Source organism: Ornithodoros turicata, chromosome 10, assembly GCF_037126465.1.
Source record: "Ornithodoros turicata isolate Travis chromosome 10, ASM3712646v1, whole genome shotgun sequence".
Taxonomy (NCBI): domain Eukaryota; kingdom Metazoa; phylum Arthropoda; class Arachnida; order Ixodida; family Argasidae; genus Ornithodoros; species Ornithodoros turicata.
The window spans coordinates 30,653,919-30,677,291 of NC_088210.1; the positions used below are offsets into that span (position 1 = coordinate 30,653,919).

Here is a 23,373-nt window from a genome sequence, read left to right on the forward strand (position 1 = left end):
GGCCTTCGTCTATCCGATCAAATGAACACCCGCACTGGGTCGCGCCGCAGTAATATAGAGCACGCATATTGTTCGTGATACAGGCGGATCGCATTAGGATATTAGTAGCCTGTTCTCATGAACTTATCAATAGCAACACTGCGTAAAATAGCCAGCTTGACGTACGAAAGGTACATACTGTGAGCTCATCTGGGCTCTGTACACGCGATGTGAAGTCAATAGAGCAAATGTTTGTGCTAAACGGCCGTGATTTTTGCCTTCTATGCCGACATCGGCGTCGTTATGCTCTTTTTTTTTTCTTTCATTGACATTTTGGCTTTCATGTTGGCGTGGTAATTGTGATTGTTGTAGCGAACCAAAGAGGGGCGACTGCAGCGACACGGCCGTTGCCGGCGCGACGCAGAAAGTGGACGTGACGTCAGAAGCAGGCGACCCTCTCCATTGGCGGACTGGCTTTGAAAGAGCAAATGAGGCGAGGAGAAGGAGGGAGGGTGACCCTTGTGTGAGTCATGGTACCAGCTGTGATGTCTGGTTGATTTTATTGTTTATTCCGGGTTTTCTTCAGATATTTCAAGGCAAATATCGTCACAGCTCCCTATGAAGTCGGCCCAGGAGGCATTGCAATCTCCTACCACTTGAAGTGATGAACAGCGGATACCTTACGGTTCTGCGTCATAATGTTGTCCACAGGATCGCTAACGCACGCGTTTCTGCGATCTCTTCCTCCATTTCCAGTAAACCGGTTTCGAATTCCTGCAAAGGCTGGGCTATTTGCCGTCTTTTACAGTTATAAGACACACGCGTTCAAACAAATGTCGGCACAGTTTCTTGTGAAGTAGGCCCAGGACAAACTGCCGCATGCGTGTCGTCATCTAACGGCAGGGAGATCGCCTGGAAGCCAACCGACCACCTTCTCCTTTCTGGTTTTCCGATCCTCCTCACCGTCGACAAACAAAATCTTGCGTTTGTGCACGCCGTGTGCAAAACACCCTTATTGCCCCTTTGAGGTTTGCTCGCTTCCTTTCGCTTAAGTAATGGGACGTAAACACATGCCGTGAATTAGTGGAATGGCCATACAATGCCCCTTGTCTGTTTATTCGGGCTGTGTAACGGGTTTCAATTAATTCGCCGGGTTCCGACGCGCACACAGCTCGGCAAATTGCATCAGATTGGGTTGGATAGATAAAAGAAAAAACGTAACACGAGGAAACCGGGCAAGAACGGGGCGAGATGCAGACTCTGGATCTCGTCCCGTTCTTGCGCTGTTTCCTGGTGTTAGTATACGTACCAGCGTTGCGGAGCCGCCACTCCGGGGTTGGAATGATTCCGGAATCATGCCAGATTTATCACAGCCCGGAATGGAATTGAAATGGAATGGCAGAATCTGTCCTAAGAATGGAATGGGAATGGAATGATGCATGTTTTTTTTTTTTTTTCGCAGGCGGAATGGAATTGGAATGGACTGGTCTAGGTGCCACACGGTCAAGGGCGAAATAACCTTGTCTTTGTGCTTTTTCCGTGTTGGGTAATGTCAATCTCCTCTATAGCACTCCTAGGCTACCCAGCACGGTTACCCGTCCCTTTTCTTTTATTGGTGGAATTAAAGGAATGGAATGGGGTTGTCAAGCCATTCCAGGAGTGCGAATTGGCCATACCTTGTCATTCCGAGGAATTGAAAGGAATGGAATTATCACAAATCTCCATTCCTCGGAATGGAATTGGAATGGAATAAATGATCCCATTCCACAACCCTGATACGTATACCAACTTGCCCACACCGTTGCTTTGACGAAGAAAAATGTGGAGATGTTAGTCACGACGTGATGAGCAAAAACTGCACCATATTAGAAGTCTTCTTACACGTTCATAAAAAGAATGTTGTGTCTATATTCGTCTACATTATCCATGCTTTCTCCTCTTCACACACAGTGCTGGCGAGAGAAATTACGGGCCCCGGGGATGGGCTCTGCCCCCCCCCCCCCTCCTCACGTCTCCTGGAGCTAGCAACCGTCGGGCCTTGGGGTCGGGCGGGTCCCAGAAAAGGCCCGGCTCCATCCCCGGCTGACCTTCCCCTCTCGCCGATCCTGTTCACACACATACTGTTGCTAAGAGGCTATAGTCAGTGGCAACGTAAGTCATACACTTGACCCCGCTCCTACACAAGAATCGCTCCGCGCGCGCGAATGTAGTGCGACGCGGCCAAGTGGGGACTGAGGAGAGAGAGAGAGAGACTGAGAGAGAGAGCCGGCACCACATCGCGAAGCGGAAGCTTCGTGCAGAGGCTGGTAGCCAATCGCAGGAGCCTTCCACGGATGAGTGGGTGGTCCCAATTGTAGGACTTAAGTTGTCACTGACTATAGTTTCAGCTTAGTCTTTCCTTCATTGAGAGATAATCCTGTTTATCAAACGCTGGGAGTCGGAGAAATCTCCGTTGCCGCTTTCGTTGTCCAAACGCTCTTCCCTTGCTGCGTTGATAATAATGGTGACATAATTGGTAGCTTTACGTTGGGGGCCGGACAACTTGGCCATTCGCGACGCCCAAGTGTCTGTAAAGTCTGTAGATAAAATCTGTAGACGCCAAAGTCTGTAGATTAATTTCATCCGTTGTGGAGAACGAGTGTCTAAGCAACTTGTGACATGTCACCAAGTTTGCTCCAGCTCTCCGCCTTGAGATTCGTAGGCGGACACACTGTCAACTGGTCTAAGGAGGCCTTTTGTTTTTGTTATTATCCTAGCGTCTTATGTTATCTGTAATCTTATAGCGCATATTTGCAGTGACCACAACAGCGTTTTTGTAAGGTGCGACTCCTTCCTTTGTAGTGTCCTCGAAGTTTTTGTGCAATTGCAAGAAACATCACAGCGTGAAGTGGAACTATGTTCTGTTTTGACGTGAACGTGCTAAGGTAAAAAAAAAGGGCAAGTTTACTGCTATAAGGGGAAATGTAATTAAGCTTTCCTTTCCTAAGGGAACGTAATAGGCATTTTCAATCGTTTACTTTGATGGTGGGATAAGTACCCTACTTGTCATCGTGCGACCATACACAATGCTTATATCAAGGAGCCATCTGTACGTTCACTGTATCGTCGGTCACTGACCTCATTGTGCGTCTTTTTCTGCTGGATAAGCACCCAGTCCACTTTTAAGTTCGCTCTCACCGCCTTGAGAAAAGTAAAAGTCCAAAGGAATGAAAAATACAGAGAAGGACTACAGTTCGCCAAAGTTTTAATCCGCTGACGCGAGTTCGCGGAGACGTGCCCTACAATGCGGTTCTCACCTTGCCCGTGCTAAATGTTCGTGTAAACCCACTTTGGAACAAACGCCTTTTCTAAACACGTCCGAGCTGACAAAACGCGAAACAAATTATATTTCAACTCAACTCAACTCCAAGGCACGAAGGCTGCGTAACACAGTTCCGCATGAATGACTCGAGGGGGCACAAAAACCGCTCAGAGGGAGCGCACATGCACGTTTGTTATCTTCTAAGAACCTTGATCGTGCCCAGCATCTCACATAACCTGTCTTCTAGGCCCGCTTTCGCAACTTCGCGTCTATCTTGTTCGTACCTGCTAAGCGTTCATCTGCCTGGCCAGCACTATCATCATTTCGAAAGCCCCTTCCGCATCGAAGAAAAATTCCCAGAAAATAAATAGACATTTGAAGTCTCCGCTCGATCCGAAGCAGACGACTGCATCTCCGTCCGACGCCACGAGCTGCCGCCAGCATCGCGGCTGGCTGTTCTGTCTTAGTTTCTCACCCCCCCCTCGTTAGGACGTAGTTAATAGCCGCTTTTTACGCATTAATTAGTCGCTGCGGGTACGAGCGCATTTATCGTGCATTATAACTGTCTATTATTAGCAATGTCTGCGTTATTACGCAGTTATATGACAGCGATTTGAGAAAGAGAGAACGGGAAAGAGAACCCGTCTGCAAGAGGGCGGAGAAGATCGCGGGGGAAAGTTCTCTTTCAAATTTCTGGGCGGGTGTGTGTGAGTGCTTGTTCGCCAGGACGGACGCTTCTTCTGGTTCACATCCGATGCCCTGCGATGGCATTGAACTACAGCCTGGTGTTTCTCGGGCTGTTTGCGGCAGCGTTTCTACTACAAGGATGTCACCAGGTACGGACTTCATTAGTGGGCACTGTCTGCGCTTTGAGATGCCGGGGCCGGCCCCCCCCATTTTTTTGTGAGTGTTTGGTAAACACATCCGGTCGAAGCGGCTCACCGGCATCGGGGGTGTGGATGGAACCACGTGCGAGGGACGCAGTCGAAATGCAGCCGCACTGGCGATTCATTGCAGTGTGTGTCTACAGTCGCCGTGACTGGTGGGCGTGCGATAGTTTGCAGGGAGAACGTGGGCGATGACAGGTTATGGTGTGCTATCTATCTAGGTGTCCGTAGACGCGGGGTGAGGGTGGGGCGAGGTGTATGATCAGCCTTCTTCGTGGTGTCCCGCACCGACCTTCTGCGGGCGTCTTGCACGTTGTGATCTCTGGGACTGTTTAGAAATGAACGGCGGTGTCAATGCTGCCTTTGCTCGTCTTTTTGTTGGCGCAAATCGTAAAATGGACAGTTACGCAAGGTTATTGTTGCGCCTTAGCATTCAAACTTGCCCATTCAATATTAACCGTTTTTGTACCAAGATATACTGTAGATTACTCGGATCCTTTCTACCCAACAAGGAGATCCGCATGTGCAGTTAACACGATGCTATTTATGCTGCACTCAGACCAATCTTGCGCGCAAGCGTATATGCAGGCGATACGATTATTCCGATAGCGACAGTGTAGCACCTTTGATCTCATCGGAACCTTTGAGAACTTGAAGGATAGCGTGGAGGTAACAAACCAAGATTGCAACGACGTTGCTCGGACAATAGGAGATAACATTTCGCGCCTCAGGGTAGATAACGCAGGTGGATGGTGGCAGGTAGTTTCTAGTTTTAATGGGTCATTAACCTACAGTGTGTGTGCGCGCGTAGTTTGTTGCATAATATGTCTGGCTGAATAATTTTTACTGTTGAAGGGGGGGGGGGGGGTCGTGAAAGGGACCGATAAGTTCTGCAACGCGTCTTATTGCATCGGCTGTGAATGTTGTGTTTTACGACTGCGGATATGGCGATGGCGATGGGGATAGGAATGTTGTCTGTGGTTGACGCTTCGTTGCAATGACTGTTATGCCGTGAAGACGTTTGTCTGTGGGAATTAAGTGGCAACAAATGTAGGCTTTTTTCTTTTTTTCTAGTTGCGTCACTTTCATAATGACATTATTGAAACTCAGATTTTTGGAATCCGTGCTGGACGCTTCCCCGGGGTGCTTTTCTTTTTCTTTATTTTTTATACGTGTAGTGTGTGTTCTGGACCTGAACTGCAGAGATACGAAATTGTTCGTTTTAGGAGACAGTCAAAATGATTTGAGCGCACCCAAAAATTCACTCGACAACAAGAAGTACAATTAAATTACGAATGGCGATGCCATGACATCTTTTCGCGGAGGGCTGCGGGACCCTAACCAGTCTGTGCGTGTGGGTTAAGATTTGATTGGTTAGCGGGAACGTAGGTAGAAACGAAAAGTGGGGAAAAGGGGAATGTGTGTCGATCACACAAATGATCGGAAACCCAGCGTTCCGTCTGCGGGGCTGTGACAAAGTCGAGTGATCTTGGACATGCTGAACGGGCTGATGTCGATTGCTTCTTCTATAGTTGATCCATGAGGATGTGTTGTTCGTTCCCTCGGTGTAGCGTTGGCAGGTCGAGAAGGAAAAAAAAAATAAAATAATAGTCCAACCTTATTTGCTGCCGACAAATTTCCTGTTCCACGCTAAACGAATAAATTGGGGAGCAATTACAGCTTCTAGTCCCCCAGGTTGCAATTACCCCTCAATTTTAGTGCACTCGCCCTGAAATTTACTCCCCCAGCATTGCAAGTAATCTGGAAGTTTGGCGTAAGTTTGGTCTTTAAAGGGACTAATAGCTGTGGCAATGCCACCTAGTCTCCCAAATTACCAAAATCACCATTGGTTTCTTAGTGTGCGGTACACTCTTGCGTCTGTACTGGACACACAGCTTCTTACTTCGGGCTGCATGTCCCCATCGCAAGTACTTCATATGAATCCCACCGGCGTCGCCACCAGTGGTTTATCCAGAATCCCATGCATGGAGGGGTGTTGGAAAAAATAGGGGAGGGGGGTCATTATTATAGTTACGTCATTACAGCTTAACATATCATTACTGACATGTGTCTAAAGCTGAAATCGCAAGGGCACCCCATGTAGGGGGTACACAGGTGAAAAAGTTAGGGGGGTGTCATTGAACATTTGGGGAGTTGCTAGGGGGGTGTCATTGAACATTTGGGGAGTTGCTAGGGGGGTGTAGGGGGGTTGCACTGGTCGCCATTTTTATGAATTTTACCGATATGATCTGCCACTTCACCCAGCCGACTATTGCTGGGAGACGAACCCCTTTTTACTTGTAATTTTAGAAGTCCTCGGCATTTCTTTTATTGTATTGTCACATTCAGTTTGGTTTTACCCTTCGCAATATGTTTCGGTTTTAACCTACCCATCTTTGCTTTAACCAATCGGTATTTTCATTTAACACTGTCTTGGCGCATTATGGCCTACAAGTTTCTCGTGCGCCATGTTAAACACCAATCATCAGCAGCAGCACTGCTCGAAGATGAAAAAAATTTACTCCGTACTCGATCGACGAAGTTTTTCTTCTTCTTTTCTTCCTTGTTTTGCTGCTGCTTCACCATCATTGAAACGCGCACAACACTGGGCCACCTTGTACCGGTTGAAAGCAGAGGCGGATCAAGGATGTTTGTGAGAGGGGAGGGGGATATATTTATTAGAACAAAGGAAAAATAAGGGAGGGAAAGGTTAGCCAAACGGGACGCCGGCTTGCTATTCCACACAGTGAGAGAGTGGGGTCTAGCATTGGACAGTGTGTGCTACGTACACTACCTATAGGTCCATTAAATATTTTGTCAAGACATAAATTGGAGGGGGGGGGGGGGGTCAGGACATCACCCCTCCCTCAAGATCCGCGCCCGCTCGCAAAGTAGCGAACGTGCGAGTTGTTGAGCGGTGCGTAGGCGTCTGGAGAAACGGTTGAGGTGTGATGTATGATTTCGCGTGATGAACGATATAGGAAAGATGGTGTAGAATAGGTAGACGCCACTTGTTTTTAACTTTGGCCTCCTACACTTCTTGTGATCGATGCGGGGATGTCGGTCCAAATATTTTGTACTAGGTGTACTCCAGGTTTCGTCCCCACAGTGTACGTTTAGTGGCAGCGCCCTTATTTGAGGTTGAAAAACGAACTTCTCTTTTTGTTATTTTTGTTTTTATTTTTGTTCACCGATGCCTCTGGGAGAAGGAAAGGTGAAATGGCGTTGTTATAAACAACTGCGAACAACGACGTTGATAAATGTGTCCAAACATTTCGTGTAACTGCGCAATTTTAGAGAGTGTGCTCAAGTATTCTAGTACGAACCAGGCGGAACACTCGATAAAATCGGTAAATTTCAGGCAAGGAGAAGAAATACGTTTGAAATACGGCAGTCGTCGAAAAAGCCAGACAGCAGCGAGAATCGAACCGCGCGCCTCTCGATTGCCGGCGGTCGAGTGCGCTAGCCACTTCGCTACGCTGGCATGCGCGTTCCGTTCTTATAGGCAAGTTCCTGAGGCTTGTGCTGTGCTGCATGTTTCGGACTCGGAACAGTAACTCTCCGTCAAGAAATACATGTAGTGGCAGGTGAGTGCGGAAATGTGTCGCAATCGGCATGGCCTGCGCTCTAAAAACAGGCTTCACCGCATAGCACGCTCCTAGCCAACCCAAGCAGCGCAACAACTTGGGGTTAGTACGGCGCGGCATGATCCCAGATATCGTTGCGCCAGAAAATTGCAAATCAAGCTCAAACTCAAAACAACAACTTGGGCCAATATTGGACCAATATTGGCAATGCCGGCCCAATATTGGACCAGTGTTGCCAATATTGGTCCAATATTGGGCCAAGATGTTATGCTGCTTGGGAACCATAATCCCGAACGAGAGCGTTCTCCCGTGATCTGATTTAAACGGGGGGCGTACGCCATTTTGGTGGCAGTTATGCACTGCATAATGCCGCAACAACAGGTAAATTGATGACACTGAATAAGGGAATTCGCCACATGAGGTGTGGCCCACTACCACGAGGTGCAGTGGACCGAATGTGATGTGACTTGATGATGCCACAAAAAAGGCGTACGCCCCCCCCCCCCCTCTCTCCGTCTTCGGCAAATTAGGGGAAAGAACGACGTCGCTCGGGATGATAGTCGGCTACTAGCGTGCTATGTGCTGAAGTTCATTCCTAATGTCACGTCGAGACTGCGAGGTAACCGGGTTCGAATCCTGGTGCCAGTTGTGCTGTTTGAGGTTTTTCCTGGTTGTTCTTCAGACGCTGTCAGACATACGTCGGTACAGTTCTCATAGAAGTCGGCCCAGGACGCACATTCCCACAGAGCATTATTCGCTCCGTTGCTCACCTCTGTGAGGCCGACAGTGTAGTGCATATGCAGCATTCGTTCATTCACAAGCAGCACAACATCTTGGCCCAGTATTATGGACCAATATTGGCAATGCCGGCCCAATATTGGGCCAATGTCGCCAGTATTGGACCAATATTGGGCCCATTGGTGGTATTTTCATGGGGTCATGCTGAAGACTAGGAGGTGGTTGTATACCACTTACAGCTACAGTCGCTTTGCGGTGATAACACGGCATCGAAAAAAAAAAAAAATCAAGATCAGTTTTTCGGGGAAGCTCTCACTGGGGGACACGTCCCTGACATTGGTGCATCTCTCTCTCTCTCTCCTTCTCCTTCTCTTTCTTTCTTTCCTTCATTCTCGGGGCTTTGGGGCACTATGGCATTACATGTTGTTGCGCCATTAAACATCGAACATCATTCACTCTCTCTCTCTCTCACACGCACACACACGCACAGACACCCACAACGACATCGGGGCATCACCGGGCTCTTCAAACACAGCTATCTGATACTTTTTCCGTGCCGCCGTTTGACGATAGTGAAGCGCCTTGTGTACCTTGTTTCAATATGCAAAGTGCATAGCGCGATAGTAAAGATACAGACTCTCGAATCCACTTGGCGTAGACGACGATAGGGGTATGCTCACTGTCTGAATGCAAATGAAAGGTTCAACATACTTCCGCCCCCAGACTTTTCCCTTGAGGGACTTTCCATCTCTCCCCTCCCCCTTTTTTTTGTTTGAGGAGGATACGACGATGGGGATGTTCACGAATCCTGTCGTAAATCATTAGTCTTTGTATTATATTTCGTTGCTATATGTTGTGAAAAGAATTTTAAACACACTTAAAGAAGCACTACAAAGCGTCAATTTGACTTAGTTGTGCAACAGTAGAGGTCATGCTGTTATTGCTATTACGATTACATATACACATCAGGGCCGGCGTTAAAGGTATAGGCGAGTAGAGCGACCTCCTTAGGCCCCGCGCACGAAGCCCTCAACCAGGGATTACTTTTTTTTTTAAATGTCAAGTATGCACTTAATCGCACGAAAATGAGAGAAGAATGTGTTATGTGCCATTCCGTCATGTGATGATGAGAAAAAGTCCGACTTTTAAGAAAAATCCGCCAAACCTGCAAGCTAGACCGAGGATATCGCACCCTTCTCTCCTGCTGCCATTCCCCGTACTGCTAAAATCTCCAATTGCGAAAATCTTCTCTTTTCATTACTGCTGGTGTGAAACAGGCCCCGCGATGTGCCTTTGACTCAGGCCCCGCACACCCCTAGCACCGGCCCTGATACACATATATGTAAACACACCCCCGGGAGTATAGGTGACTACTTCAAGGTCGCGCCGGGAAGTGGTAGGTTCGAATTCTACTCAAAAAAAAAAGGGGGTGTACTTTAACTCCTTCCCTTGCCACATATATAACACCCTTCTGGAGAGTACAATTACGCTCAAAGGGGTGTCTCCTCACTCCCTCAAGAGAGTAGCATAACACCTTCTCCCCGCCTGGGAGTAATATTACTCTTTAGTAGGGAGAAAGGTGTTATGCTACTCCGTTGAGGGAGTGAGGAGACACCCTTTTGAGCGTAATTGTACTCTCCAGAAGGGTGTTATATATGTGTCAAAAAAGAAAAAAGGAGGTAAAGTACCCCCTTTTTTTTAAAGAGTGTACCACCGCTTGTGCTATCTGAGGGGTTTTCCCGAGTTTTCTTGCACACTTTCCGGACTGGTGTCGGCACTGCTCCCCATGAAGTCTGCCCAGGACGCGTACTAATCCCTTGTCCTCTCAATCCGTATTCCGCTCATAGTCGCAGTTCGCACAATAGTGTACATTGACATACAGTATGTAAGTCAATATCTGTAATCATATTGGTGACAGCCTAAATGTCGAAGATACGAAAGTCTATAAAACAAAAAGTATATGAAACAATGATATATGTATTCATTTGTTCTAATCAGTCAGTAAACTATAGTTAAACACATTAAGCAACAGTTTCAGCTCCGCATTTTGCGTGACGCCATCAGTCGTGCTTAAACGGTTATTGACAAATGTGCACGTATATAGTCTAAGTATATAGTTCAGTGCTATATGTTATTATTTTAATGGCGGATCCCATAACACGCGTCACGTTACTGATTCTGCCGCGGATGCAGCTAACCGATCCATTTGCGAGGCGACAGCAGCTAGCGACAAAACTACATTTGCGAGAGAAAAATTCGAACTTTTCACTCGATTATTCGGCGTACCTGTCTCAAATATCATGAAATTTCGATTGAAACGCCGCAGGACAAATAAAGAGAGAAATTTCGACTACCGTAAGTTGGTTATGAGTTTGATATATATACGTTGCTGTGGTGGCGCTGCTATTAGTTTCCACACAATGTGTAATAGATTTTGGTCTCACGCGATAACCATCGATTCAGACGGCTACTTTCCACCTACGAGCTCGCAATTTCATTGTATAATGAAGTTGACTTGCCATCCACGCTATACGCTGTTGCCCACATATATATAGATATGATAAAGTATATATACTTTACCATTCGCTCCAGTTACATACCGCCAAATCTAGCGAATTTGGGCACGCGTCGGGCAACTGTGACTGGTGACAAACGACAAATATATGGGGGGGGGGGGTAAATGATAAAGATATGAATGCAAGATTTTGTAGCCGCGACGTAGCTTTTTTTGTCGCTAGAGTCGGGTTGCCGCCGCCGAATTTGTCGCCTGTTTCGTGTAGCCGTCGCTTGACGCGCGTTATGTGATCCGACCGTTAGACCCTCCCCTTACAAAAATCGATATTGAGTTTCTTGTATGATCTTGATGAGTTTGTAATGAGTCAACAGAAACGCATCAGAAACTCAACGTGTAATGTGATTCCACATTACGTTCCTATCAGGAACTCCATTGAGTTTTGACATTAATTTTTCTCATGAAAAATTTCCATATTTTTTCTGCAGAGTTTTTGATGTATGAAATCATCAGGACATACCACTCGTGCTGTTCAAGACAAATATGCTTGAACTTACAGTTGATATGTTTTTATACTAATAACGGTGCCGTGCGGTGACATTTACCATGTCTCAAACCAGCCGCAGATACCAGGAGGGGGACGGGCGATAACGTACGTAGTTTTATACATGGGATTTTCCTGTCCCCTCTCCCACTACGCGCTCCGACAAAGAAATCGCCCCACATCCCCCTTCAAAAATAAAAATAAAAATAAAAGTAAAAATAAAAAAGTAAAATAAAAATAAATAAATAACATAAAATAAATAATAATAGTAATAAATAAATAAGAGAGAGAGAGATAAAGCCAGTCTCTGGGTCCGACCTTGGCTAGTGCTACTGTGCTACTAAAACAGAAAGAAGCTGTCCGGGGTATAGCTGCAAGACTTCTTTGTCTTCTGTCCTTAGCTGAGTACACGAGTTGCGCGCGCCATACGCATTTGGATCTTAGCAGATGGCAACCCTTGTTTGATGCAGAATTCACTGCGTGCTGTCAAAAAAAGAAAAAAGAAAGAAAGTAAAAAAGGCCTCCACAGTGCTCCGGCTGGCACTGACCCCTCAGGTAATCCGACAATATACTACAGCCGACTAAGTCACAAGTCTCGTGAGGAGTAGAAAAATGGCGGAAAAGTAAGTCTTCGCTCCTCGGTCGAACATGGAAGTTCGAAAATATGGAAAATATCCTCATCTTTGTCGGATTCGCAACACTTCTGTCACTCTCGCACGGCTTGTGTGTCGGTGTTCACGACGAATCTTTAGTTGTTGCTCGAGCTTGTAGTCTGTGTTTTGTTCGAATCGGTACAGTACAAACACCATTATAATGACACTGCTTGTATCTTCTCATTTTTGGCATTTTACCAGCAACATGCAGAACACATTAGAAGAAACAACACACAATAGCGACGTTGCTATTAATTAGCGGGCTTCAGTTGTCCAAGCATACAGATTTTATTTTAAAGCTTTGAAGGATATTTCGGCGTATGAAAAATTGGTAAAAATGCTGAGAGGGAAAGTAGTCGTGTAAAAGATCACGAAATTCGCACAGCACGGATAGTTAGTTCTCTTCGTCTTACGCACATTTCGACATCCAACGCATTTACTGATAATTAAAGTGCATAATCATTTTTAAATTAATTTTTTAGGCTACGACATGTTTAATTATAATAATAATAATTATTATTACAATAATGGCAACAGTAAGATGCTGATATTATATGAATTATAAAAGGTGTTGTCTTGTAGCGCCACCTCGCTATGTCGGAAAATGCCACTGTATCCTAGGCCTGTGTTCCCGTCTGGAATGTCTACCGGCGTTGCACGTGTGTTTCTACGCTTCGTTTTTTTTGCTATCATTTATTGATTTTACACGTCCTGCGCGGGTTACTTGTGTCATTTGGAAGGAAGGAACCGCTGGCTATAATCGAACTGCTCGACTATGGTAAGTGTTCATACTGCTGGAAGCAAGTTTGTGTACCTGAATTGAGCCATAACTTCCCGTTTTGTGTGTAACGTACCACAGGTGTGGAAAAAGTTACGGAACGAAGTCATGCGAGATACGCTAAACGGGGTGCACGAGGCGACACGGAGGAAGCGTTAGAAGAAACGAAAGCCACGAAAAGCCCGCTGAGCAGCTTTGGAAAAGACTAAAGGTACGTTTTGCACCACTGTGTCGTAATTGCACGAAAACATACATTGTTGAGCTTTCTCCGTGTGTCGCTACGGTGTGTTCCTGTTTCGTTTTTACAGCATGCTCGCATAATTCCTGTTGTAGCATAATTTCTGCGCTAGAGATAATTTGACATGGAATGTTGGTTAATGCCCCAGGCCTCCGGATAAGCGAGTCATGACTACATTCTTATGCTTCACGTTCGATGTGTATTAGATATTTATCTCCTGATTTTTCAGACTGCATTGTTACGTTGCGGAAGCCACGAAAATTACGAAGAGCCTCAAGTCGTCCAAGGGGGTGGCAACAGCCGAGGATTAAAAGGTAATGTGTCTCATTTTGGAAATAGCAGTAATGATATATAATTGGGTTTGGTTAGATTCTGCTTTACTGACACTGTTCATCAACATGGCATGCTTTGAGAAAGTAAGGCTGTACTACCGTCACATGGGGGTCTCAACGTCATCAAACACATTGTCTTTATCGCTGGCCAATTTCATGCTGCCATACTGCGCTTTACAAATGGCTTCAGTTCAAGGAAGCAGCTGAAAGAAACTGCAGCAGCTCTGTGGGTACTGTGATCATATTTAGTCTAGAAATTATTAGGTATACACTAACGTAACGTTGCTTGAGCTTTTATTTTGTGCTAAGGAGCATTTCCATGTTTCGACTCTGCGAGACAGTTGAGAAATTTCGGGTAATGGCCTTATCGTCAGTAAAGCACACACTTCAAGATGTGTTGTCAACGGTTTCCACACGAAATATAGCTCCACTGGTGTCTACACGTCTTACCCCTTTATAGATATTGCAATTTTACTGCTGTAGCTTTTTTTTTTACGTAAATCAGAGTATAGGGGAGCTAATATATGGAGCCATTTTTCACTTCATGTTTGACTAAAGTTGAAGTAACCATAGACAGTCTTTGTGCAGCACCACATAACTCCCTTAGTTCGATGATGTTCGACGGCTATCAACTTGGTGTCTGCTCATCCTTGCCAGTGTGGAATGAGTATTTGAACAGATTTTATGTTGAAGTGCCTAAGTTATTTCAGTAACATAGATCGCTTTTATGGTTGAGAATTTCCAATCTTTACTGGCAAAAGTTAGTGTCACGTCTAAATGGGAATATCCTGAACCTGTAATGCAAATGTGTATACTAATTTTTTTAAACTTATTTATTAGCTGTAGTGGTGAATATCAGTGCAGGTGCTCTTGTCGAAAAAGCAATTTTAGGCAGATTCTACTGCAAAGGTTACAAAACCTGTTCTTCGTTTAAGAATATAGGTAAATGGTCAAATGCGAATAAATTGCTCTGAAAGTTATGAATGTTATGTGGAAGAAGCTATGAATCCAACAGGGGTCAGTGCACTAACCGGTAGGTGTTATGGTGGATTGGGGTATTGCACACAACACATTTGTCTGAAATCATAACTCGTTGTGAACAACAGTATGTAAAATTTCCATCTGCTGCAAGATTGCAAGGGCAGCTGGCCATTTCCAATATTGTTGTTCACACGTGCTGTGTATGCTGAAATCGTGATTTTACTGATGGTTCCGCATGCTACCTTTTCAGATCAGGTGATGAAAATATGAAAAATGATTTGAGAAAAATATGTAGTGCTTTACAAGCAATTATGACATTATTCAAGAGCACTGATATTATCACCAACTTACACACTGTATTGTTGCCTTTGCTCACAGTTTCAACTTCGAAATAGAAATAGGAATATCAGGGAAACAGCAAGCTGACATTATTGATTATCGGTTTCTTTGAGTCTGAGCTTAATCTCTTTTGAGGTGGCTTCTTTATATTTGGTGGCCAAAATAGGCCACCGTGGGCCACATGCGCACCATGTGTTTGTGATACACTTGTTCTACTGTATTGGAGTCCTTGCTTGTGATATGTTGCATTAAGTTTGTGTACAACTGTACTTATCAATTTGCAACTTTTTGTCGTTTTACAGACTGTGTGTGTAGCAAGTTCGACAACACCGTTATTCAGCTGAAGAACAGTTTGTCCTCAATGGTGTCAAGAGAGCTCAAATAAATGTTCTGTGGTGGTATATTTTTGTGGTTTTGTAGTACAAACACTCTTGTATAATACTGCAGGAGCACGTCAAAAACTCTACACGCACATCAGGTACCTATCAGAAATTCAGTGCCCAATTTTCAACTGAAACACATCATAAATTCAACAGAAACTGTCAAGAAACACATTATAAACTCTACAGTAACTGTCAAGAAACACGTCAGAAACTCAACAGAAATGTACTCATCAGATACTAATCAGAAACGCGGTGGCCAATTTTAAACAGAAATACATAAGAAACTCATTAAAAAAGTCATCAGAAATTCTGATGAGTGTGATGTCAAAAGTCATTGACTTTTCTTTAGAAACTCATTAAGATTTTTTGTAAGGGTCGGCCTAGTCCGTTTAAAAATATTAAAAAAAAAGAACAAAGCAAAGTCTTTATCGCTTTCAATCATGTGGTCGAAGTGTAGCTCTTAAGTATCCGTTGAAGTAATTTTTCATGTAGTGTCACCGGTGTTCGGTTTCTGCTCATTATCTATGCATCATAGTCTAATCTTGTTATGGTGTCGACTACAGTGCAGCCGGCAGTTTCGGTTTTCTTCTTTGAAACAAGCCGCGGGCTCGCCACGGCGGTGAAATTTGAGCGTGGCACCCCTTTCGGACGATCCAAAATTAACCACGTTCAACGGGCTCATTCGTGTCACTGTACTCTGGACGCGTCAAAACATTCCGAGTTTTGTATATTTTATTTTAGTTTTCCCTTTTATTTATTTATTTATTTTTTCACCAAGCGAGCCAAGTATACGAGCCATCGAAAAAGAAGGAAAACGAAATTCCAAAGAAAAAAGAAAGTGCTGTTCCGGAGCTGGATCGACTCATAATGTTATTTGAATGCAGATCCAGAATTGCTCGGAAAGAGAGAGAGAGAGAGAGAGATGAAAGAATCTAGAGGATCTGACGATAGTCGTCACGGAATTGCACTGTGCTAAGGTTAGAGGACTTGTGACCAGGGTTCGTTCAACAGGGCACGAGCCCCAAATAACACTATAGGCGAAATTCTCGAACTCGAGGGAATATTTTGCATTAAGGATGTGTAAGGGAACAAAAAAAAAAAATTGCTGTTGGCTGCACTGGATGTAACTAACTGATGTCCATGAGAACACGCAACGTTTTCAAATAGTACTTGCCGATACCTTTCATAAGAAGCCCAGGCTGCTAAAAAAACAAAAACGAGTCAATGTATATATATTTTTTAAAAGATGAATAAAATGGGCATCTAGTCCTCTAGGTTGTAGTTGCTCTCCGTTTTCATCCCTTGACCTTGAAATTTGCTGCGCGGCACAACAAATAGTCCCTAAACGTCGCATAAACTTCCGCGACTCTAGTTCGTCTTAGTAGTCTCGTAGTAGATCTTTAGTTTCGAAGGGGACTAACGGGCAGTGTGTCAAATGTGTAAATCAAAAATGTAAAATACCGCGTCGCGACCCCCCCCCCCCCCCATCCTCCCGGTCTTTTCGCGATACCACAAGCTTTTCGACTTCAGTGCATGAACAGTAATGCACAAAAAGGACGCTGAAATTTCATTTGACAGCTAATTTAGTCGGAGTGAGTCACCCAGGCTAGAAACCTTCACAAAGTAAAAACGCACGGCATCAGGATTGGCTGCTTCTATTCACTAACGTGAACTTGTTTTTTAGGCCTCAGGGTCCGGTACCACGAGCTTTTTGTGACGCGGACTAGTGTAGAGAGCATGGTCTAAAGACGTCATTTGCTGTCCGTTTACTCAAGTTCCCGAGCTGTTTCGCGACCCCCCGCTGAACCTGTCGCGAACCACAGTTTCGAAAGCAATGGGCTGATGGTTGTGGAAATGCGTCTGTAGTCCTGATCAACTTCGGAAGGAAAAGTCTAGTCTAGGTCTAGGTCTAAAAGTCTAGGAAATCTAGTCCATCAGCTCTCAAAATACTACTGCGCCGCGGACAGGATGGCTAGACACAGAGAGGTCACGCTCGCTCCTACGCCAGATAATGTAATCCATCATACTCACTCTGCTTCCGTACTGGCTGTTAAGACAGGCCACATTTTTGTTCTTCCTTTCCTTTCCTTCTCTTCTTTTTATTTTCCTTCTCTTTTCCTATTCTTTTTCTTTTCTTTTATTCTGATTTTTGTAATACCAAGCCGACCTCTGTCTGGCTGACCTTTCCTTTCTTTTTTTCTTAATAAACATATCCCCCCCAACCCCCCACATGAAACTATGGTGGCACTGCAGTATTTCTCCTGACGCCACTTTATCTTATCTCCAACGGCATCTGCAATCCAGAGTGACTAAAATGACACTGTTTGTTTTCTTAGAGCGCATTTATTTACGCGCCTTGAATAAAAAGAAAGCATAAAACGTTCTCCGATCAAGCCGCGGCTTACTTTTTTAAAAATTAAATTCAAACTGTATCGCTCGTTAATCCGTAATTACGTATACCTCTATGCACAAGTGATGCCTGAAGCTGTTCAACTTTCAACCGCAGACGACATATCAAAAGCAGACGTAGCTGAAAAAAATAAAAAAAATAAAATAAAGTGCTCTGGCTGGTGGCCAGCAATAGACGAACCTAGCGGCGGCATGGGCCGACCCACAAAGGGCTACGGTTCGCAGCCGTGGCATGCCCTCGTGGTCGCTCTACCACCGGGCTTGCTCCCCAAAAATACTGTGCCCCCCCCCTCCCCCCTTCCTTCTGTATTTTGGGTGCGCTATTCCCTTTGACTTCCTGGTTCGTGTCTGTAGAACGCCAAGGCACACCCGAGCGATATCCGGATTTCCTCTCGTTTCCAGTTCGTGGTGTCGCTTTTATTTAATCCCCTCTTATTGCGACTTGAGGAAAGGGGGGGGAGCTGACGTTATTTGTGTTTCTGTGGGCTCTGTGTGTCGCGCAGTGTGTCAATGTTGTTAAATGTGAGCTCATCTAATTATCTCCGCGTATGGGGGTCATGAACGCGTCGCCATTGGTGATAACTATACACTATTTAAAAAAAAAAGTGTGTTGTAACTCCTTTTTGGGAGTTCCTTTGGGAGTCCCTCACCAAGTATATCACTCCCTCTGGAGTGTACAACTACTCTCCAGAAGGGAGTTAGTGGTCTTCTCACTCGCTGAAGGGAGTGATGAGACTCCTTTTTTTGAGAGTAATTGTACACCACAAAAGGGAGTGATATATGTGACGAGGGTTACTCCCAAAAAGGAGTTACAGTGCACCCTTTTTTTTTAAGAGTGTGTGGGGCTGCGAAGAGTAAGCACCAAAAGCTACCGAATTATATATGCGTGCCGTCATATGCTCCATAAACTACGCAAATATTCCATTAAAATAAAAATTGACGGCGTGGTGTAAACTACAATAAAAGTTTTGAAGAAAAAAAAAAAAAACTCGTGGAGCCTTCCACGGCGAGACTGGGATATGACACGTGTTCGAATCCCGGCACAAACTGTGCTGTCTGAGGTTTTCCCTACCCAAGCAGCACACCATCTTGACCCAACATTGGACCAGTATTGGCAACGTCGGCCCAATATTGGACCGCGATTGGACGAATATTGTGCCAATATTGCCAATATTGGTCCAAGATGTTGTGCCGCTTGGGTGGTTGTTTCCGGCAGATTTTCCGGACGAATGTCGGTACAGTTCCCCCTGAAGTCGGCCCAGGACGTACGCTTTACACCCCCTTCAGTTTCTCCGCTCCTTCCTGCTTTCCTCTCTCCATCTGTACGCCGCTCGTAGCCACGGTTGCTTCGCGGCGCTAACACGGAGTGACGAAAGAAAAGAAAATCTTCCGTGGCCGGCAGTCTCTTCCGAAGCTCCGGACTGGAAGCGAGACGACGACGCTCGAGCGGGTAGGTGTTTAATGCAACAGCCCGTTTCTCCAGGGTATTGCGGCACTTCGCTTGATTGATATTGCGGAGGAAAGTCACTTTAATTTCTTTTTTGAGGCCCAGGGATGAGAGAGAAAAAAAAAAGAAAAGAAAAAGAGAGAAAGCTCTGGAAAGTGCGCTGACAGTATACGGTGTGGGCTGCGTGAAGTTTGCCGATGTTGATTAAAAAAAAAATTGTGCGGGTCAAACTGTCACGAGATGTTCGCGAGAGCTTTTGCGGAGAGTTTTTAAACGTCTCAAGTCGAGCCATTACATGAAACCACAAAAAGATGGATGGTGTTGATGACGAGGGTGCTTCACTGCTGGGGTGCAGTACTCGCATTACATTACCCATGATATGTGAGATGAGTGGTATGAGAATAAAGTAAATCGACTTTACTTCGAAGGACAATGGAAGGGGGGTCGTCGGGTGACTGCAACACAGAACAAGGAGGGCGAAACGAAGCAAAATGCACCGAATAAGGTAATTGGAAAACGTAGTATAACTAGTGGGTGCTCTAAAAGGTCAGTCACTGCGTTTTTCGTGCAAGACTCGATACCTCCTTGACGCACGGACTTCCTCTGCCTCAGAGTAAAGAATTTATGCCAGAGAAACCTGCGGAAAAATTGTGGTTACCAAGCACTGTGTAATAAAATAAATACGACCACGCAAACTTTCGCCTCCATCCATCGGTATAGCGCATATGAAATAGATGAAGACGAAAGTTTGCGCGGCCGTATTTATTTTGTTACGCAGTGGCTGGTAACGACGATTTTTTCGTCGTTTTCTCAGACATAAATTATTCACTGTGCAGTAGCAGAAGCCAGTGTGTGTCAAGTAGGTATGGCGTCACGTGCGAAAATGTGACTGACCTTTTATAGCAACCCACCCTGTACGACACTAAAACCTCTGGAGAAAACCAGAATAATTCCACCAGAAGAATTCCAGAAGGAAGAAAGAAACCAGAAGAATTCCAGAAACGTTCGAAGACCCTGACGGTGTTGTACAAGGTTCTGACAAGGCCCCGTAATTAAAGCAATTTGAGATGAAAAGCACCAGAGGCTTCAACTCGAATTATGTTCGTGTATTTCATGTATGCACTTACATTTTCAATTAATAATTTGCGCCAATGTTCCGAATGCCGTGTTATATTTCGAAGCTTTCCCACACGCATTCTCGTAATCTCGATACCAGCGGAGCGCGCTATCTGGACTCGCCGGAGGAAAGTGCGGTGCTTCGCCTCATTTTTCATCACTTGAGCCTAAAATCTCCACCTCTTCTCTCGCACTATACATATATCGGTGGTCCTATTATCGTGACTTTCATTTTTACGCCCGGTTGACTTATCAGAATTTGAGCACGGGCACTTTACATACGACTCCTGCCACTCATACCCCATCGACGATAGGCTTCGTGCCAGACGCAAGTCTGTTGCCGGCTATCGGTGTTCAATGGATGTCGGGCGCCGGAAAACCGTCTCCTATGATATTACGGGGGGGGGGGGATGAAAATGGGGCCAAGTTCATATAGGGGGTAGCAACGGCGGTTCCGCGGTTTCACACGAGACCACATAAACAGTGTAACGATGGCTCTGAACGTAGAGCATAAAATGATTATGCAGGCGAACTGGTGTAAAATGGGCGTGGGCAAGCAAGGGTGAAGACAATGTTGTGTGTGTGGTTAAGGATGAGGTTTATAGCGTTTCGTTTTTTTTTTTTTTATCTATGTACGTCTTGTATTCAATGACATATTTGGAGTTCATTGTTTCGAAATGAACGTGGTCGAGTCCAGGTTTCGGAAAGTGGGTCCATTTCGTGGACGGCTATCCAGTACAACTTTGTGGAGGAAGAAATGAGCCCTTTCGAGTGTCCAGAGTTCATAAAATAATATCGCAATGATGCCGTTTAGTAATTGCATTAAAGTGGAATGGAAAGTGGGAAAAAGTTTGCTCGGTGAGCTTTTCGTCGCACACGTGTTAGGCCTTTTGACCAATGAAGCGTGTAAAACGGGAATGACAGACCTATGTAGGTCCTTCAGCCAGCATTCAGAGTTTGATGACGTCAACCAGCAATGGTTGATGTCTCGATACTCAAGCAGAACAGGGACATGTGTGAGAGAGAGGTGCAGATTCGAGTTCTGCCTCTGTGTACTCATTGGCCCTTTTCGTAAACTGCCGTTCCGTCATAGTCACTTTGACTGTGGTGGCTTTAGAAACACGTTGACCTTCTCTGTCCAGTCTTTCTTCCACATGTCGCTCTTTGTTTGTACATGAATCTCTAGCGATCACAGAGATAGTCTTACGACACGAGTTTCGCAAGGATTTCATTTTAGTACCAGCTCTGCCTGGCGTTGCGGTTATGGGATGATTGCCTTCTACGTCACCGCGGCTGTGCTGTCTGAGGTTTCCCCCGGGTTTTCCGGCAGACTTTCCGGAAGAATGTCCGGGACGCAGTTCCCCCTGAAGTCGGCCCAGGACGCATGCATGCTCACGCCCTGTCTCCCACTCCTTCTGGCTCTCCTGTCTGCGTCTCATAGCCACAGTTGCTTCGGGGCGTTAACACGGCATAACTTAAAAAAAAAGCATTTTAGTTCTTCCCCAAGCAGCACGACATCTTGGACCAATATTGGCAATACTGGACAAACATTGGCAATACGGGACAAATATTTTAAATACTGGACCAATATGGCCCAATCTGGGTCCACCGAATTGCAAATCTTGGGACCGACATTGCCAATATTGGGCCAAGATGTCGTGCCGCTTGGGTCAGCACGGTCCTCTGCACCGCCTGTACAAAATGAATGTTGGCTATACAGCTGCCAGAAGGAGGCAAGCTGGAACATGGCGATCCGTTGGTTGACTAGCGGAAGAGGACAAATGGGAACGGACGGCACAATATTACCGCACGGTTGGATGCGTACAGTCCCGCTGAGCAGCGAAGCTCGGAGGCGCCTGAATGCGGAGGCCGGAATTATTTTTATGGAGATAACTCAGCGGCCTTGTCATTTGTAAAGGACCGTCGCTTGTGGGAGGACCATCGCTGTGACAAGTTTCTGCTCGTCGTAATTGCCTGGGACGCCCTCCAACTACGGTTCCTTCCGGTTCCATGAACACGCGATGTACAACGTACAACGTGTTGTCCTTAATTGCGAGGTGGTCTTTAAAAGGGGATTCCGGATGCGATAAAAATGTGACGCGAGAGCACCTACGAGCGTTTCTTATCGCGCGGGGCTCTGGAACGCAATAATAGTCCGCCTTCATTCAGTTGGTGTTGTGCGAGTGGACATGTAGCAAATATACGTTAAGGCCTGTTCCGACACATAGCAGCGCGCAAATATAGCGCTACAAAATAGCGCGCAAAGACAGCGCTCACTGTCATCGGATGGTTCTCACTTGCAAACCGGCGCTATAGCGCTATAATTCTGTGAAAGCTCGCAGGTCATTTCCGATCCCTCCCATCATGGCGCCAACGGAGTTTGATATGAACGAACAAGTTCGATCAATTGATTAAACGGAAAATTACCGGACCTTTTGTATGACAAACTCACCGGTTTCAATAATGCGGTCGCCGTGCCGTGAAATGCAAAACAACTGCATTTCAAAAAATGAAGCAAAACAACTCAACGACTTTCGCGACGTCATCGCTGAAGTAGATCCTCATTGGCCAACACGAATTTAGTGCTAATATTAGCGTTGAAAAAGTTGACACGAGCTCAACTCCGGCAAGCGCTATTTTTTAGCGGTTTGCAGCACTGCGAGGAGGAAAATATAGCGCTATTTTCTACCGCTATATAGCAAATCGCTATGTGTCAGAACAGGCCTTTAAGAGATGAAAGCTCGGAGGGGCCACAACGGTGATATATAAGCAAGAAATTAATCTGGTGCGAACAGCAGAAGTATAGGGAAAGTAATAAAAAAATTGTTTATTATAGGGGCAAGTTGACAGAAGGGGCAGCTCTGCCTTCTTTACGACAAGTGACGAAGGGCATAGACACCCTTGTTGGCATAACAACATCGATTTTATTTTGAGATGATGAATGCGGGGCAGTTTCATCGCCAGGGGGCGACACTCTACCGCATTGCTGGTGGCGATGTGGGGAATGAAATAATGGGCTCACAAAGACTACGTTTGCATAAGACCGCTTAAACAGGAATTCATTCCTTGCATTCTTTAACAAATTCACATTAATCTGGCGTATTATTCAAATCTCGTTATTATTAATCGTTCAAGACGATGCACTCCCC

The 23,373-nt window shown here is 45.4% G+C and overlaps 1 protein-coding gene and 1 long non-coding RNA gene across 16 annotated transcripts in view; both read left to right on the forward strand.

The window, feature by feature from the left end:
• Nucleotides 1–3,930: 3,930 nt before the first annotated feature.
• Nucleotides 3,931–23,373, forward strand: part of LOC135369853 (basement membrane-specific heparan sulfate proteoglycan core protein-like) — a 237,636-nt gene continuing 218,193 nt past the window's right edge. For 14 of the 15 annotated variants that reach the window (XM_064603410.1, XM_064603412.1, XM_064603420.1 and 11 more), the window contains exon 1: nt 3,931–4,116. In XM_064603410.1, coding sequence (XP_064459480.1) covers nt 4,045–4,116 — 72 coding nt within the window. In that variant the 5' untranslated portion in view covers nt 3,931–4,044. The remainder of the gene's footprint in view (nt 4,117–23,373) is intronic. The other variant, XM_064603411.1, reaches the window with a different exon arrangement.
• Nucleotides 12,787–15,264, forward strand: LOC135370531 (uncharacterized). Its single transcript, XR_010415367.1, has 4 exons — nt 12,787–12,979; nt 13,061–13,190; nt 13,447–13,531; nt 15,172–15,264. It is a non-coding gene; the product is annotated as an uncharacterized LOC135370531 (long non-coding RNA).